Genomic DNA, 18,555 nt, shown 5'->3' with positions numbered 1-18,555 from the left:
AATACTTCGCCAATGGATGGGAGAGGAGGTCTGCCAATAATTCTTCCTCGCACTTCATCGAACTCAATGTTGAGGCCGGCAAGAAACTTGTAAATACGGCTGTCTTCCACAGTTTTCTTGTGGTGGTTGCAGTCGTCAACCGATTTCCATTCGTATGTGTTGAAGATGTCAATATCCTGCCACAACCTTTTCAACGAATTGAAATATTTGGTGACGGAATCATCTCCTTGACGAATCTCTCCCAACTTCAAAGTTAATTCGAAAACTTGAGATTGATTTCCTAGGTCAGAATACATCTGACTAACATTATCCCACAATTCTTGTGCAGTAGGATAGCACATGTAATTAGAGCTTATATCCTCCTCCATGGAATTGACCAACCATGTCATAACCATGGAATTTTCAGCGTCCCAACTGTCGAATAGCGGATCATTAACAGCAGGAGCCTTCTTGTCACCAGTGATGTAACCGATCTTTCCTTGCCCACGGATATACATCCGGACAGATTGTGACCAGCGGAGAAAATAATCACCATTTAGGCGGATGGTGGTGATTTAGACAGAGTGAGAGTTTGACGTTTTCATCGGAATGGCAGCGGCAGGTGTTGAAGTGGTTTCGGACGTGACTTCCGACATGGCTATGACGGTTTTAGGGCTGCTGTGTTTTTTGTAGCTCTGATACCAACTTAGAAAATATGAGGAAGAAGAACTCCGAAAATATGAGGAAGAAGGAATATATTTCTGTTATATTCAAAACTTCTTATTTTACAAGACCAAATGACACTCCTTATATAGGAGATATTACAAACATCATTATAACCCATTATATGCCACTTACATATTATATATTACCACTATCTACCACTATCATATTATATACATGCCACTATCTACCACCAACACCACTATCATATTCTATACATGCCACTATCTACCACCAACACCACTATCATATGCCACTATCTTATTATATGCATTAACACAAATTTCCAGCAGGTGGTAGTGAGATAACAGGCACAATGACTACTATAAAGACATAACAAAATTAAGAAACCATTTTTTTTTTTTTTTTTTTTTTTTTTTTTTATATATTTATATTGATTTTATGTATACATGTATTTATATATAAATATATATAGGTTATATTTATATATATATCAGGTTATATATATATATATATATAGTTATAGATAAATATATATCAGGGTGTGAGATACCAGAGTGATGAAGACGACCGAGAGATGAGGACGACGAGGGCGATGACGGCTGGAGGAGATGAGACGAAGACGAAGGCGAGCTGAGGAGTCGAAGACGAAGCAGACGAGCTGAGGGACGAAGACGAAGCAGACGAGCTGAGGGACGAAGACGAAGCAGATGAAGACGAAGCAGACGAAGACGAAGAGGACAGCTGGAGGAGATCAACCCAGCAGATGATCCAACTAGGTACGTTTTGAACCCTAACCCTAGATGTGTAGCTCTGATACCATGAAGCTTGGGTAACCAGCTTAGGGAATGATAGAATATCACCCCCTATTTATAAATGAAGATTTAGGGTTTACAAGAAAGGCAATTACAAGATGATCCCTGAGTGCTATCCCTGAGTGCATAAAATGATTACAGACAGACCCTAGTGTACCTTTCGGCTAATTTAATATGCTTAATATAATATGCTATATGCTAACAAGCAGTAGAGAATCCAAATTGGTCTCTTGTACCCAAGTAACTTGTTTTCTATCCTTGTCTTTGACATAAACTTTTCCCTCTTTCACTGTGGATTCAGGCTCAACATTCTCAATAGCTGGGTCACCATTAACATTCTCAATAGCTAGGTCACCATTAACATTCTCAACTTGCTCAATCACTGATGGTAGTGACACAGGAATTGCTTCACACCAAGGCTCCCCCTGAAGAGATGACTGGGGCACCGAGGAGGACCGGAAGTAGGACTGAGACTCAAAGAAAGACACATCCATAGAGACAAACCATTTCCGAGAAGGGGGATGATAACACTTGTAGCCCTTTTGTGTGGCAGAGTAACCCAGGAAGACACACCGGAGAGACCTAGGATCCAACTTACCACGGGTAAGAGATTGGTTATGAACAAAGCACACACACCCAAAGGTTTTGGGAGGAATGGAGAAACCAGACGAGTGGGACCCTAACAAAACCTAAAAAGGAGTGTGGTTGTGGAGGACTTGGGTAGGCAAACGATTGATGAGGAAGGCTGCAGTGCTAGAAAGCACGGATACAGATACGAGATACGGATACGATACGATACAGATACGGCGATACAGCAAAACCTAAAAAAGTAGGATACGGGCATGGCTAGGATACGTTTGTAAAAAATAAAAAATAAAAAAATTATTAGCAATGAGTTACACATAAGCTCAAGAATGTTAAGAAATCACAGTAACTTTATAATGCAAAATACTAATCTTTAAGAATTACGTATTAATTTAAGCTAATAGTTAGTTTAGTTTTTAAATTTTCACTAGGTCTTGCAAACATTTCATTTCAATATCAAGTCTAATATGTTGATATTATAATATCAAAACAATCCATAACTTGACCCTATATTTTTTCCTTTTGCACTAGTCAAAAATATTCTATGCAAGTTTATTTTCTTATTTATTTATTGCTATTTAATTTTACTATTGTTATATTATCTTATTAATCCTTACTTCTATGTAGTTATAGGGGACACGCATGATATAATGAAGATATGCCAATTTGATGACTTCTATTATTTGAGCTTACTATGTTATTTTTATAAAAAAAAAAAAACTAAGCAAAGTATTGTAAAAATATTCAATTTATTCTCGCAACTATATTATATCGTGATGTTATGCAAGAAATAATACAATTCTAATTTCGTAAAAGGAGTAATACGTGACTGGGAGGATTTGATACTTCAAAATTAATTAAGAAATATCCGATAATATGTGAGTCGGAGTATCCGATACTTTAAAACTAAGTATCCGATACTTCAAAATTAATGAAAAATTAATTAAGAAGTATCCGATACTTTTAATAAGTATCTGATACGTATCCGTCAGTATCCGAGGAGTATCGATATCCGATACGGATACGATACAGATACGTCTTTCTATTTGAAGTATCCGTGCTTCATAGCTGCAGTGAGAACAGCTTCCCCCCAATATAATCTAGGGACATGCATTTCAAAAGACAGACAACGCGCAATATCAAAAAGATGGCGGTTTTTACGCTCTGCAACACCATTCTGTTGAGGAGTATTGGTATAAGAAGTTTGGTGAATAATACCATGAGTGGCAAAATAGCTGGCAAGGCCAAAGTCAATGTATTCCCCTCCCATTATCAGAACGCAGAATTTTGACAACAACTCCAAATTGAGTGCAAATCATTTTATGAAAATTTTGAAACACAGAAAAAACTTCACATTTGTCCTTCATAAGATACACCCAGGTGGTCCTAGAACAATCATCAATAAAGGTGACAAACCATCGGTGACCCTTTAAAGACACAAAACGAGAGGGACCCCATACATCAGAATGAATCAATGAAAAAAGAACTGAACTTTTATTAATAGTAAGAGCAAAAGAAGCTCTGTGTTGTTTTCCAAGTTGACACGACTTACAGTGAAACTCAGAAACATTATTTTCCAAAAAAACGGAAGCAAAAAGATGCTTGAGTAACAAAAAAGATGGATGCCCAAGACGACGGTGCCATAGCCATAGGTCTTCCTTGGTAGATGGTAATTGAGTGGATGAATGAGCCTGCTTGTAGGCTTGATCCAGGATATAGAGACCATTTGCGTTTCTACCACTGCCAATCATCTTCCTCATGATAAGGTCCTGAAACAGACAATGATCAGGAAAAAAGGTTACACTACAGTTCAAGTCTCGAGTAATACAACTCAAAGATAAAAGATTAACACTAAAATCGGGAACATGTAGTAGAGAAGACAAAGGAAGGGAAGCAGTGGCATAAATTACACCTTTTCCGGACACAGAAGAAATGGTACTATCAGCGATTCGAACTTTATCCTGCCCTGAAGAGGGGGTATATGTGGAGAACAAATAAGAAGACCCAGACATATGGTCGGAAGCACCAGAATCAATAATCCAAGGCAACGTTTAATGAGATAGAAAAGCACTTGTAGAAGAAACTAAGTTACCTGAATTAGCAAAGTTACCTGAAGATGAACCAGAGGCCCGACGGTCTAGCAAGTGGCGAAGAGCAACCTTCAACTCAGAAATAGAAAACCCAGATATATCCGCAGATGAAACAGCCAGAGCGGGGGACTGTGGCTCAACTGTATCAGAATGATGAGCTCGGGCATTGGGCCCTCGGCCTCTAGACTGACCCAAGCGACCCCCTCGAGACCCAAAACGATCTCCACGACCCCCAGATGGTGGCCCATGCAACTTCCAACAAGTCTCACAGGTGTAGCGAGGGCGACGACAATAGTCACAGAAAAGGGTATCCTTCTCAGAAGGGGGACGGGAACCACGATCCCCATCTCGAGAGAGTGTAGAAACCAGGGCAGATCGATCAGAAGAGGCAGACGGAAGCATAGCAGAACGACGACTCTTCTCATTCTGCACATAAGCAAACGCTTCTTAGAGAGAAGGAAGCACATCCATACCAAGCACACGACTCCTAACAGGATCAAACTCCACATTCAGACCTTTCAAATACTTGAAGACCCACACTTGTTCAACAAATTTTCAGTACCCAGCAAAATCAGTAGGACAGACAGGCTTGTAGTCCTGAAGATGATTAAGGGTTGGTTTGAGATGTTCTAAAAAAGTGCACTTTTTGACTTATTAGCTTATATGGGTTGGGTTTGGGTTGGGTTTGATGTGATGTGTTAGAGAGGTGATGTGATTTAAATAAGATGATGTGACTTAAATAGGATAGTGACTTTTTGTATTATTTAATTTATGCCAAACCAACCCTAAGTCTCTTCCACCCATTGATAAGGAAAGTAAAATACTGGAGGATAGTCATCTCACCCTGGATGGACCTATTAATGGAGCGTCGCAACTCAAAAGTCTATGAAAAATTGCCTTTGCGGGAATACGTAGTGGCCACAACCTCCCAAATATCTTGTGCTGTGTCCATAGACAAGTATCCCTCACCAATCTCTGGAACCACGGAATGTATCAACCAGCCCATGATAAGAGAATTGGTAATTTCCCACTGATCATAACCCGGATCTGTGGGACTAGGGGCCGGAACACGCCCATCAACATACCCCAACTTCCCTTTGCTCTTCAAAAATATAGTCAAACTGTGCGACCACGCTAGATAATTCTGACCATTAAAGAGAGAGGTGGTGATTTTTTGGCCATGGTTAAGGGAGTCAGTCGTAGTAGTAAGCAAACCAGGACTCATGCCCTGAAGAGTAGGCTGTGTAGTGGTAGACTCACTAGTCAATTCTGCCATGAATACTCTACTATGGAACCCTCACAACAAACACTGGTCTAATCACAAACCTGAAGATGGGAGAACATACCAAACAAATCAATCTACATTTAAGAGAACATTTTTTTTTTTTTTTTGAGAAGACAAAAAAGAAAAGAAAGAGAGAGAAGAAATTACATGAATAAAGGAGCACTAATGATCACCGAATAAAAACAGTGTCACCCAAACCCAAGAGATCGACGACTGAACCACGGAGAAGAAAAATCGACTGAACCAAAAGAAGAGAGAGTCGACTGAACCAGAGAGCTCCAGAGTGGCTATTGGCAACCTGAGGAGAGAGGAGAACCCACCCGACTGAACCTCCAAGCCTGTCGACAGACCTGGACTGGGAAAAGGAGGAGCTCCGACGCACCTTAGGGTGTAGGCGAAGCCTGCGAAGGTTGCGGCTAGGGCTTTCGACATCCTAGAAGGACGCAACTTGGGACTGTTGGCGCCCTAGGAGGCTGTGAGTGGTCCTGGCAGAACCCTAGGGAGATGGCGGCTGGTGTGATGTGGACTGCGGCTAGGGTGGTGGTGCGGTGGTGGTGTGAAAGTGGCTGTAGGGCTGTGCTTGCTAGGGTTTTAGACTAGCTCTGATACCATGTCAATTTTGAGAAGAGAAAAATTAGAGGTATGAGTGATATCTCATCCCCTTTTATATTAAATCATCACCATAATTACAGGAGTACCCTAAGGCATCAAATAAGAATACTGAATATACATCAAAATAAAATAAGGAATATTCTAACACATTCTAACAAATTATTCCTAGGACAATCACAAACTAAAGATGGAAAAAGTTTCTCTGAAATACTAAAGTAAGAGTGACCTAAACGACGATGTCATTGATGGAGGAGATGAAAGGAGGAGCGGGTAGTGCACATGAGAGCCTGAGTTGACAAAGGTAAGGTAAAAGGAACAACATCTAGAAAATACAGTCCACCTTGTGCTCTACCACTACTAATCATTTTCCCTGTAGCCAGTTCCTGAAAGACACGATGAGTAGGAAAAAACGTCACCAAGCAATTTAGAGATGTAGTAAGACTACTAACAGAAAGTAAGTTCATAGAAAAATTAGAAACATGAAGCACAAATGAAAGCGAAAGTAAAAAAGAAACAATGAACGGAACCCTTGCCAAATACAAAGGATAAAATGCCATCACCCACTCTAATCTTATCTTGCCCAGAACAAGGAGAATAAGAATAGAAAAGACTAGAAGCACCTGTCATGTGGTTAGTAGCACTGAAATCAATAATCCAAGGAGATGATGAGGATGTACTAAGTGCACTAGCAGGAATACCTGTGTGAGCAAGGTTGGAAGAAGCACAAGCAGAAGGAGCTGTAGTAGGGGAAGAATCAAATTGAGCCATCAAATGCCTGAGAGTGTGGGGCACATCCTGGAAAAGAGGACTAGTGTCACCAAGGGTGCTAGTAGTGGCCTCAGACACGTGCTTGAGGACGAACTCCACCACCATAACCACGACAGCGAGTAGGACGATCATTCAATTTCCAACAATGCTACTTATCATCTATGTCCCTTCCACAATAATCACATTTCAAGCGATCCCGATCAACCGATGTACCCTTACTACCAAACTAAGGCTGAATAGGCTTGGTATCACGCGGAAAAGGAGCAACAACCACAGCAAAGTGATCCGGAAGAGAGGTGTGCACCATAGCACTACTGTGACTCTCCTCTTACTGAACAAGAGCATAAGCCTCGCGTAAAGTGGGAAATGGAGAACGACCCAACACTAGAATACGAATTTGATCATACTCCAAATTAAGGCTAGCAAGAAAGTCGTAAACACGCTCCTTCTCTATGGTCCACTGAAACAAAGAGGCAGCCCTAGAACAAATAGCCTAGAAGCTCTGGTAATAATCAAGTTCTTGCCATAAGCTGCTCAACTCAGCATAATATACCATAAGAGATCAATCATGCTAATCTAAGCCCCGAATCTTCTTCCTTAACTCATGCATGTGCATCATTACCGTTTTGAGAGTGCATCTGTGCCGCAAATATCCAAATCTTGTGAGCAGTGTCCAGTAAAAGGAAAGTCCGACTAATAGGAGGTTGCATGGAATTGATCAACCAAGTCATAACCAAAGCATTTTCTAAAACCCATCGAGTATGCATATCACCATCATCTTTGGGTTGCTTGAGATCACCAGTAATATATCCAGTCAGACGACAGGGAGCAATAGCAAGACTATAAGAGCAGGACCAAATCAAGTAGTTGGTACCATCAAGCTGAACAGAACTAATTTGAAGAGAGGGGCTATCACCAAGAGTCACAACATGACTCAATCCACTCTCCTCAATGTTCTTAGGTGCCTGACTCTCGCTTTCAGCCAATCCACTCTCCTCAGCCATAGAAAAGGAGTGCCAAAAAACCCAAGGAAGGTAGAAAACAAATCTAAAAGAAACCCAACTGGAACAGCAACTCATCTCTAGGGGCTGAAACAGTGCTGATATAATGCAAGGTATCCCAGCAGCCACACCTCAACGAGGCAAATAGGGCAATCAAAGGTCCAATTGGCTCCCAAATATGAATAAACATGCAAAAACCTCACAAAAACATCCAAACAGGAACACCACTCTTCCCCTAGTCCAATCGGCTCCCAAGGGTGTAGAAGGGAAAAATTAGCCCTAAAAAGACTAAAGCAAGGGTATCAGAAAAACATAAGGTTTATCATAGGGAAGAACCCATCAGATTTCGTCCATGGGAGAATATATATATATATATATATATATTTTGGACTGGTTAAAAATAAATAAATAAATAAAAGAGGGAAAAAACCAAATCTTCAAGGAGGAAGATTAAGCTCTAATACCATGTCAATTTTACAGAGAGAAAGAAGTGGAAGAAGAAAGAGAGCCGTGAGAGAGAAAGGGAGAGACAGAATTGCTGTTAGAGAAAAGAGTTACCTAAACTTAGGGTTCACCTCTTAGACTCCAGTATTTATATTAATAAACATAATTACAAAAGTACTAAAATAACCTTATACTCACATAACCTAACACTTAACAATTACGTACATGGCTCTCTTTTCAGCCCTAATGTCTTGGGGTTTGAAATTTTTCCTAATGATCAGGAGACCATTGAACTTATTTCTCAGCTGGCTTTGCTTAAGAATGTGTCCTCGTCAAATACTCGTGTAAGTCATTTTTTGAGAGTCTTATTGATAATCCAAATGTTCCTTTTTTTTCCATTCCCACATCATGATCTGTGATATGCTAATTTGCTTCTCAAGGTTAAAGTGTTTGTACGGACACTTTCCCACAAGAAGCTTAATACCAATGACTTGTTTTAAAAAAAGGTGACCAAATTGCTATTTGTTACTGCAATAATCTGTTATGCGTAAAAAGGCAGAGGAAAATATGGATCATGTATTTTTGCATTGCCCCATTGCTCTATCTTTATAGTCGAAAGTCTTACTTTTGGCGGAGGTTGATTGGGTTATTATTCCATTGTGTGAGCAATTGTTTTGCATTGATTTTAAAGGTTTTGGTTCTACTATTGAGGCTCGAGCTCCTTGGAGGTGTGTAGTGTGTGCGGTTCTATTGATTGCTTTGATAGAAAGAAATGCCCAGATTTTTGAAGAAAAAGCTAAAGACTATGAAAGCTTGTGGGAGAATATTTTCTTTTTGGCTTCTTTTTGGGTTTTGATAACCCCTTCTTTCAAAAGGATACCACTCTTTTTAATTTCTAGGGACTGCAATGTTAAATTACCTATTTTTCCAAGCCTAAGCTATTAGGAAATGGGCCCAACAATGTATATCAAGCTATCTAACACTCTCCCTCACTTGCAACCCCGTCTTGCATGTGGAGAGACAAATAGAAGGAGAAGCAAACAACCAAACAAAGAAAGAATCAAACGGGGACATAATACCAAATGCTAATGAAGAGACTTCAACCCAAGACCTCTCTCAACCAAAGCCCTGATATCATGTTAAGTTACCAATTTTTTCAAAAGCTTGAGCTATTAGGAAATGAGCCCAACAATGTATGTCAAGCTATCTGGCATGCAAAGCTGTTTGTAAATTGTGAGGTTTTTACTTTTTGAATTTCTTTGTTCAGATTTTCTTCTCGTCTTTTAATGTCCTCGTGGTCCTCCTCTTGTACTCCCCTTCTTAATATATCTCATTTTTGTTGCCAATCAAGTATCTATATATAGGAAAATTCTATTTGCACACCACAGAAAATCTCAACACAAACCATTTATGCCGTTCAAATATAAACTTCCGAACAAAAGTCAAATGTCCGGACATAAATTACCAAACAAAAAACAGTTGTTCATATCAACTATTGAACAGAATGTATATATGAACAATTCATTTTTATTTTGAAATTTATGTCTAAATATTTGACTTTTGTTCGAAAGTTTATATCCGAACAATACAAATGGCATGTATTGAGATTTTTTGTGATGTGTGAATAGAATATATATCTCAAGTTTGGCTCGATTAATAAATGAGCCTAAAAATTTGAGTAGACCTTGTTCATTTAACAATTGAATCTAGCTCAAACAAGCTAAGCTCGAGTTGTTCATGAATGTCTAGGTTCATTTGCAAACCTAAACAAAAATCCTATGGGAAACCAAAATAGAAAGAGAGTAAAAGCCTTCACCCAACACTCCAAGTTCAATGTGAAAGACTCCACATTTTCCACTCAACCCACCGGATGAGCTAACTCTTGGCCAAAATAACCTGCAACCTCGCAACCACTCAAAGCAAAGTAATACACGCCTTATAAACTGCAACTCATTCTCACTATCTTTGCAAATGATCAAAGTATCATATGTAAAAAGTAGGTGGGTTTCTGACATAGCTCCATCATCCATGTATTGCATTCGCCCCAAAGCTACTAAGGCATCTATCATTGGCCACCCTTCCTATCATTCAATCAGCAAAAAGTTTACATAACATGTTCTAGACATTTCAAAATACTTTGAAGCAAGAAATCAGGTAGCATATTAAATGTAGAGAAGTTAAAAGCTAATCCAATAACGATTACAATACAATCCACGAATTGGCAGTTCAACATGAATACCAGAAGTAAGAAATTTTTGATACCTGAATTTGATATTTGTCACTGGATCTTCGAGCAGATATCCACTCCTCTAGTAAAGCCTACTCACAAAAAAAGAAATGCATCTATAATATGGGGAAAGTTGACAAAATAGAAAAGAAATAATGAGGGAAGAATTAAGTCAGAGTCTGATAAAGTGAAGCTAGTTCCACTAAATTACATTAGACATGAGATCTCAAGAACATCAAGACACCCATCCAATTCAGAAAGAACAGGAACATATATGTTAAGGAGTTTTCCAAATTGTATCCCATGAAAAGGTGTCCTTTTATTACCTATATTGAAAATAAAATAATATTGCACTCCTCCTTCCCACCATCTTCTTTCTCTCTCCATCGTTTGTGAGGCAACCCAAAATGATCCACTTTCAGCTAGTTCAACCATTCTGTCCACATTCTTTCACAAATGAAAAGTAAATTAACTAGCCACTTCAAACTATTTGTGGTTACAAGGTACCATCTAGAAAATACAACCTATACAAAATAAAAATAAAAAGACTAAGTGACTCCCTTCCCTCCACAATTTTATTGGCTAAGCCATTTGACATATCTTCCCTAGAAATTTCAGACATTTACACTTACTGCCAGTATGCCTTGCACCACAATAGAGCTAACTATTCATTTTATTACTAATGATAACAAAAGTTGGAATGTACGGTAATTCACATTCCCCTCTTTCCTGAAGTCATCCTCTTGCCTTACGCTTCCCTACCATGACATCTGTGCTGTGATAGCAACTGAAGAGCATCACAAACAACAGAAAAGAAAAAAGAATTTGATCTCACCTTATGGTCAAAATCAGCCATCTTCAGAACTATAGGTATGATTATTGGTTCAGGACCAGACTTTTCTTTTCCAACAGGGGGATTTTCGTCTTTCTTGGGGTCTTTAATTGTTTCACCTACATGTCCAAAAAAACTAAGAATTCAATCCACCCAAGTTGCACATTTTGTCATTTCTAGTCAAAGAAGGGAAAATCCGAAAGACTATAAAAACATATTATGGCCTAAAGCCTCAACAGAGAATTTAAGTATATTAGCAGATTAGAGAGATAGAGTAAACCTGTATCATTAGAAACACTTGCAGCAATGTTAATTGATTCCAGACAATTTGACACCTTATTCAACTGGTCAGCAGAAACCCCCTCTGTTGACTGTGCATTCTGAGACGAGCAGTTACTATTCTCACTATGACTGCCACAAAAATTCGAAGAATTACTTTCCATTTGTATAGCATTTTTATCGTCTGATGTCAAAGAATTTGGTTCCTCAACTTCTGCTGGCATGTGAGTTTGTGATTTATTCTCATCCTCCATGAGGTATATACTTGGATCCAAATGTATTCCCTGCCATTTTCATAAACAAATGTGGAACAACAAAAACATGAATTGAAACTCAGGCACACAAGACTTATAGTAATGCTTAACACGTGATTATTATTAATTTGTCTGAAACAAATAATTCAAAACATACAAAAAATGAAGACACAGTTCAGATATTATTTGTAGAACTAAAAACTATGACAGTAGGCTGCATCATAAAACAAATTCCACTCTTCCTGGTCTGCCTGCAGCATCTAGAGAGTTTAATCCTTTATTTCTTTTGCATCTTTATCTTTTTTGGGTTGGTTCTGGAGAAAACCATATTGTTCCTCCTCACAATTTCCTTGTTTCTTTAAAATTTGTTTATCTGTATAAATAATTTTTTTTTTTAAAGTAAAAATTTATTGACATAAGTGCCATGAAAGGGCACATAACCTGCACACTCTAAGCATACACCAGATTAAACAAAAATAAAACGTATCCCTAGTCCCTACTATGTACCAACAGGGATATACAACTTCCCCAAAAAGTTAACTGTTGGAATTAGGAAATCATAATATTGTATTTATGGTAATGTGTATAAAATCCGTGATTGTACAAATCACGGATTTATTGCCTTAATTATTTTATTTCCTAATTTGTATTATTGATTCAATATATATACATGGCATTGCCTCATTCAAAGGTAAGCCATACAATTCTTTTCATTCTTCTTTAACTTCTATATGCATCTTTTTCTAAAAACTCATTTTCCACTATTCTAGGCGGAAACCATCTCCTTTCTCCTAAACCTCTACCCTGCATGAGGGATCCATATTGTTAGAATATATGTTAAAATATTTCTGTTGTTTGTTTCCTTACTTATTGTTTCCTTACTTAGATTGTTCTGTGATTTCTTGATTAGTGCCTTAGGACTCTCCTTGTAACTGTTGGTTGATGAATATAAAAGGGGATGACGTTATTGTCATTCCCTAAGTTTGATTTTCTCTAAAACAAACATAGTATCAGAGCTTTAGGGCTAGTATCTCACCTTCCATCATCACCCATTTGCAGCCGATCATTACCCACCCTGTTTTGGCCCATCTCTCATCTTTCTAGGGCTCACGACAGCTTCTGACCACAGTCGGAGACCACCCAAGACCTTCCGACAACCTCTCTGTCAGCGTCAGCCCTTGCTAATGCTTCTCTAAGGGTCACACACCATCTACGACAATCTCTCTCTGTTGTTCGGCACTTCCGACACCCTCTCTGTCAGTGTCAGCCCTTGTTGATGCTTCTCTAAGGGTCGCACACCATCTACCCTTCTGTGGACAGCTTCGTGAGCCCCTGCTAGTCTTGTTTCTTCTTTTCTTGGGTCGGCATCTCCACCCAGTCGACCATATGCATTGATTGACCCATCTGGAATTTGGGTCTCTACCTAAAGCTATGTTTTTTTTCTTTTGAGAATATTCCAGCCACTGTTTTGATTGGAGGATATTTTTCTCTTTATTTCATTTATCTTTTGGGTCCTTATATGGCCCCATTACCCAGCTTTGACTGATTGGTATACTCCTATTATGGTCTGTGATTGATATTGCTTGGTCCAGTTGATCTTATTCCCTCTTCCAGTATTTGTGATTAGTGTAGGTTGTTATTCAGTTTATAGAATCTAAATGGCTGACCTTACTAGTGAATCTACCAGCACTTCTCAGCCACCTACAGGGGAGAGTCCCATTATGACTACTACATCTGAAAACCTAAATACTAGCATAAAAATCACCACTTCTCTGTTTAATGGTTAGAATTATCTTACTTGGTCACAGTGTCTGACACTCTTCTTGAAGAGTGAGGGGAAGATGGGCTATGTTGATGGGAGGATCACGGCACCGGGCATCATTGATCTGAGCTATGACCAATAGGAAATTACCAATTCTTTGATCATGGGGTGGCTCATTCATTCAATGGTTCCTGAGCTTCGTGAAGGTTATTTATCCATGGAGACTGCCCAGGATGTTTGGGAGGCAGTAGCTGCTACATATTCTAAGAAGGGGAATTTTTCTCAGTCTTTTGAGTTGCGCCGATCTATTGAGTGCTTAATACAAGGGGAGCAGACAATTCTTCAGTATTATACTTTTCTGACTAATAGTTGGAAACGTCTAGATCATCTCCTAAATTACAAACCTATTTGCACAATTGACTTAGTTAGTTATTGAAAGTTTCTTGCTCAGGAGAGGGTCTTCAAGTTCCTGGAAGGCCTCAATGTGGAGTTTGACCCGGTTCGGAGTCGTGTCCTTGGCATGAATATTCTTCTATCTCTTCAGGAGGCCTTTGTTTATGTCCAGAATGAAGAGAGTCATCGTTCTGCTATGTTACCTCCGACTTCTATAGACCAATTAGCATTACTTTATGCACCTTCTCGGGATGGTGCTAGTTTGCCACTTCCTTCTTCTCATCATTCCGAGAAGGATAATTTATTCTGTGATTACTGTCGTCGGCCAAGGCATACCCATGAGACTTGTTGGAAGCTTCATGGGACTCCATCAGGGGGTCAAGAAGATCGCTCTGGTCATAAAGGCAGTCGTTCTAGTCAGTCAAGAGGACGTGGGTCCCACTCTCGTGCTCATCAGTCCAATACTATAGGGCCACATGATTCCTCTTCGGTGATGCAAACTTCTGATCTAGCCTCTGGTATGTCATCCTTTGAGTTTGACGACGCTCTGCACAATTTGCTGGATCGCCAGTCTCCTATTCTTCCAGGTGCATCTTCTGCTTCTTCATCATTTGCCCGTTCAGGTAACTTAGTCTCATCTTCTAGTGCCTTTTTATCCCAGAAGACCTTGCCTTGGATTATTGATTCTAGTGCCTCAGATCATATGTCTGGATCTTCTGATCTCTTCTCAAACTATACCCCAGCCTCCGGTCAGGATAAAGTTAGGATTGCAGATGGTACTATTTCCCCTGTCTCTGGGAAAGGTTTAATCTGTGCCACCCCTTCTCTACCTTTGTCTTCTGTTTCATATGTTCCTAATTTTTCTGTTAACCTATTACTCAATATTTGAATTGTAGCGTAATATTTTTCCCTAATTCTTGTCTTTTTTAGGACCTTATCACGAAGAAGACAATTGGCAATGGTAAAACAGAAAATGGTATCTATATCCTCGATCAAACTGACCAGCAGGCTCATCATTCCATCCAGTCTCCATCCACCAAGGAAGATTTATGGCTGTGGCATCATCGTCTAGGACATCCATCTTTTTTATTACTTCGGCATTTATTTCCTCCTGCTTTTATTAAAAATAAAGTCTCTGAGTTTCATTGTGAGTCCTACCAACTTGGCAAACAACACCGAGCTTCTTTTGCTCCTAGTAATAATAAAAGTTCAGTTTTTTTTTCTTTAATTCATTCGGATGTTTGGGGTCCCTCTCGTGTAAGGTCTATGAAGGGTCATCCATGGTTTGTTACTTTTATAGATGATTGCTCTCATGCTACTTGGGTGTACCTCCTACGAGAGAAAAGCGAAGTTTTTTCTGTGTTTCAAAACTTCCATAAGATGGTTAGTACTCAATTTGGGGCAGTTGTCAAAGTCCTACATTTTGATAATAGGGTGAGTACATTGATTCGGGGTTGGTCCAATATTTTTCCACTCATGGCATTATCCATCAAACGTCTTGCACTAACACCCCTCAACAGAATGGTATTGCCGAACGCAAGAACCGTCATCTCGTTGATATGGCTCGATGTATGTGTTTTTCTATGGGTGTCCCTCGGGCCTATTGGGCCGAGGATGTTCTCACTGCTGCCTATCTCATTAACCGTCTTCCTACACAAGTCTTGCAGAAACGGGCACCTCTTTAAGTTCTCTTAGGTTCTAAGTCTCTGTTTTCCATTCCTCCAAAAACCTTTTGATGTGTGTGCTTTGTTCACAATCATTCTCCTTCTCGGGGTAAGATGGATCCTTATTCTCTCAAATGTGTGTTCTTGGGTTACTCGCCTACTCAAAAGGGGTACAAGTGTTATCATCCTCCCTCTCGTAAATGGTTTGTGTTGATGGATGTCACCTTTTTTGAGTCTTAATCCTACTTATTCTCTAGTCCAGTGTCCTAGTCATTTCTTCAGGGGCAGTTTTGGCATGAAAAGAGTCCAGTTGCTTCTATTATTCCTAGTCCAGCCTAAGTGGAAACTAGCCATGGTGGAGGAAATGAAAGCGCTTCATAAGAATGGCACTCGGGATTTGACTGAGCTACCTAGCGGCAAATGAACTATGGGATGAAAATAGGTGTATACTGTGAAGCACAAGGCAGATGGTTCCATTGAGCGATATAAAGATCGACTTGTGGCAAAGGGTGTTACTCAGACCTATGGAGTGGACTACCAACAGATGTTTGCACCAGTTGCGAAGAAGAATTCAGTCCGAGTACTTCTCTCTCTGGCAGCTAATCTGGATTGGCCACTTAATCAGTTTGATGTGAAGCACACTTTCCTGCATAGTGACCTAGAAGAGGAGGTGTATATGGATATTCCTTCTGGCTTTGAAACTCTTAAAACTCACAATAAGGTGTGTCGACTTTGGAAGCCATTATATGGCCTCAAAGAGTCTCCTAGGGCTTGGTTTGAAAGGTTCACTCAGGCCATACTGAAACATGGCTTCAAACAAAGTCAGGCTAATCATACTCTGTTTGTTAAACATTCCTCTCATGGTAAGACTATAGCTCTCATTGTATATGTGGATGACATAGTTCTTGCAGGAGATGATATTGAGAAAATTTATTTGTTGAAGAAATATTTGGCAAGTGCGTTTGAAATCAAAGACTTGGGGAACCTAAAGTACTTTCTGGGGATCGAAGTGGCTAGATCAAAGGATGGAATTTTCATCTGTCGGAGAAAATATGTTCTTGACCTATTAAGGGAAACAGGGATGCCCGGAAGCAAACCCTGTGATACACCACTGAAGCCTAATCAGAAACTTTGTGATGATAGTGGGGGAGCAGTTGTTAACAGGGATTATTATTAGAGGCTAGTGGGTAAGTTCATTTACTTATCTCATTCTCGTCCTGATATTGCTATTGCCGTTAGTGTGGTTAGCCAGTTTATGCATGCTTCTCATGAAACACACTTGGCAGCAATTATGAGAATTTTGAGATACTTGAAATCTTCTCCTGGAAAAGGTCTTTATTTTTTCAAACATGATCATCTTAGTGTGGAAGCTTATACGGATGCTGATTGGGCAGGATCAGTCACTGATAGGAGGTCCACTTCTGGGTATTGTACCTTTGTTGGAGGCAATTTGGTTACTTGGAGAAGTACGAAACAAAATTTGGTTGCCAGATCTAGTGCAGAAGCTGAGTTTAGAGCTATGGCACAAGGTGTGTGTGAGCTCTTGTGGATCAAGTTGCTGTTGCATGACTTTGGAATTGACCAGACAGACTCTATGCGACTATATTGTGATAATAAAGCTACCATCAACATAGCTCATAATACGGTTCAACATGACAAAACAAAACATGTTGAGATTGATCGTCACTTCATCAAAGAAAAGCTCACTAGTGGCACAATATGCACTCCATTTGTGCAGTCTGGTGAACAACTTGCAGCTATCCTCACCAAGGGAGTTGGGAGTAAACCATTTCATGATATTCTTGGCAAGCTAGACATGAGAGATATCTTTGCACCAGCTTGAGCGGGAGTGTTAGAATATATGTTAGAATATTTCTATTGTTTGCTTCCTTAGATTATTCTGTGATTCCTTGATTAGTGCCTTAGGACTCTCCTTGTAACTGTTGGTTGATGAATATAAAAGAGGATGATGTTATTGTCATTCGCTAAGTTTGATTTTCTCTAAAACAAATACATATCTCTTTAACAAAACAAACAAACACACACACACACACACACATATGTATATATATGTAGTCTTAAATATCTTTTTAATTCCACAAGGAGGCATGACCAGTGTCAGCTCTAGAAATATTGATCAGGGTATTCATTCAAAAATTTATTAAAATTTATGAAGAAAAAAAAATTCACACTTGTTAGTATCTATCATCCACTTTCAATAAATCTCTTAATTTAAACTTCTTAAATAACAAATAATGAAGAATTTTAATATATTGTTACTATTATTTTAACCAAAAAAAAATATCAAATACATGAAAGCTTGAAGCCAGTTTTTAAAAAATTTGTGCCCTAATTCAACAGAAGCTATATTTACCAAGAGATTTTGGGTTTTTATTTATTTATGTAAAGGGCAGTTTGTTTTTTAGTACTTTGGAAACAAAGTGTATGGACTAGATGCATTTTGGGTATTTCTCACACCACATCAACTTTAAATATATACCATATACTTCATTTTATAGACGTTTTTTTGTAAGTCGAGTTTCTAACTAGAGTATTACATTTTAGAATTAAAGATACTATGAGTAGGTCGTAGGATGGGCATGCAATGTTTGGGGTGGGTGAGTTGGGTGCTCAAAATTTGCGAGATGAGTATTCAAAATGTGTAAATTTGAGTATTGAAATTATGAGGAGTGGACTGATTAACATAAATATTACCTATATATATATAAAGGGTATTCAATTGAATACCCTGTGCAGCCACCACTAGGCATGAATCATGATTCTTAATAACTTGCCAAGTCTTTGATAGAAGGAGCTTGTAATACTTCTCACTACAATCTGTCAAGTGGTCTAATATTCCATCCACGACAAGTGCTTGTAC

At 39.0% G+C, this 18,555-nt stretch overlaps 1 protein-coding gene across 11 annotated transcripts in view; it reads right to left on the bottom strand.

Annotated features, from left to right (window-relative positions):
- The window catches only part of LOC114256933 (uncharacterized), a 99,268-nt gene that overhangs the window by 54,236 nt on the left and 26,477 nt on the right, over nucleotides 1-18,555 (bottom strand). For 9 of the 11 annotated variants that reach the window (XR_014336195.1, XM_082879536.1, XM_082879531.1 and 6 more), the window contains exons 10-12: nucleotides 11,603-11,885; nucleotides 11,326-11,441; nucleotides 10,526-10,582 (exon numbers count right to left, since the gene is read on the bottom strand). Coding sequence is in view for 10 of the 11 variants with exons in the window: in XM_082879536.1 (XP_082735662.1) it covers nucleotides 10,526-10,582; nucleotides 11,326-11,441; nucleotides 11,603-11,885 (456 nt within the window). In the remaining variant the exon portion in view is untranslated. Of the gene's footprint in view, nucleotides 1-10,011; nucleotides 10,345-10,525; nucleotides 10,583-11,325; nucleotides 11,442-11,602; nucleotides 11,886-18,555 lie in introns of those variants that run through there. The other 2 variants (XM_028196619.2, XM_082879580.1) reach the window with 1 other exon arrangement.

The sequence above is a fragment of the Camellia sinensis genome, chromosome 1 (assembly GCF_055761805.1).
Source record: "Camellia sinensis isolate YWXY chromosome 1, ASM5576180v1, whole genome shotgun sequence".
NCBI lineage: Eukaryota > Viridiplantae > Streptophyta > Magnoliopsida > Ericales > Theaceae > Camellia > Camellia sinensis.
This window is presented reverse-complemented; position numbering and strand designations above follow the sequence as displayed.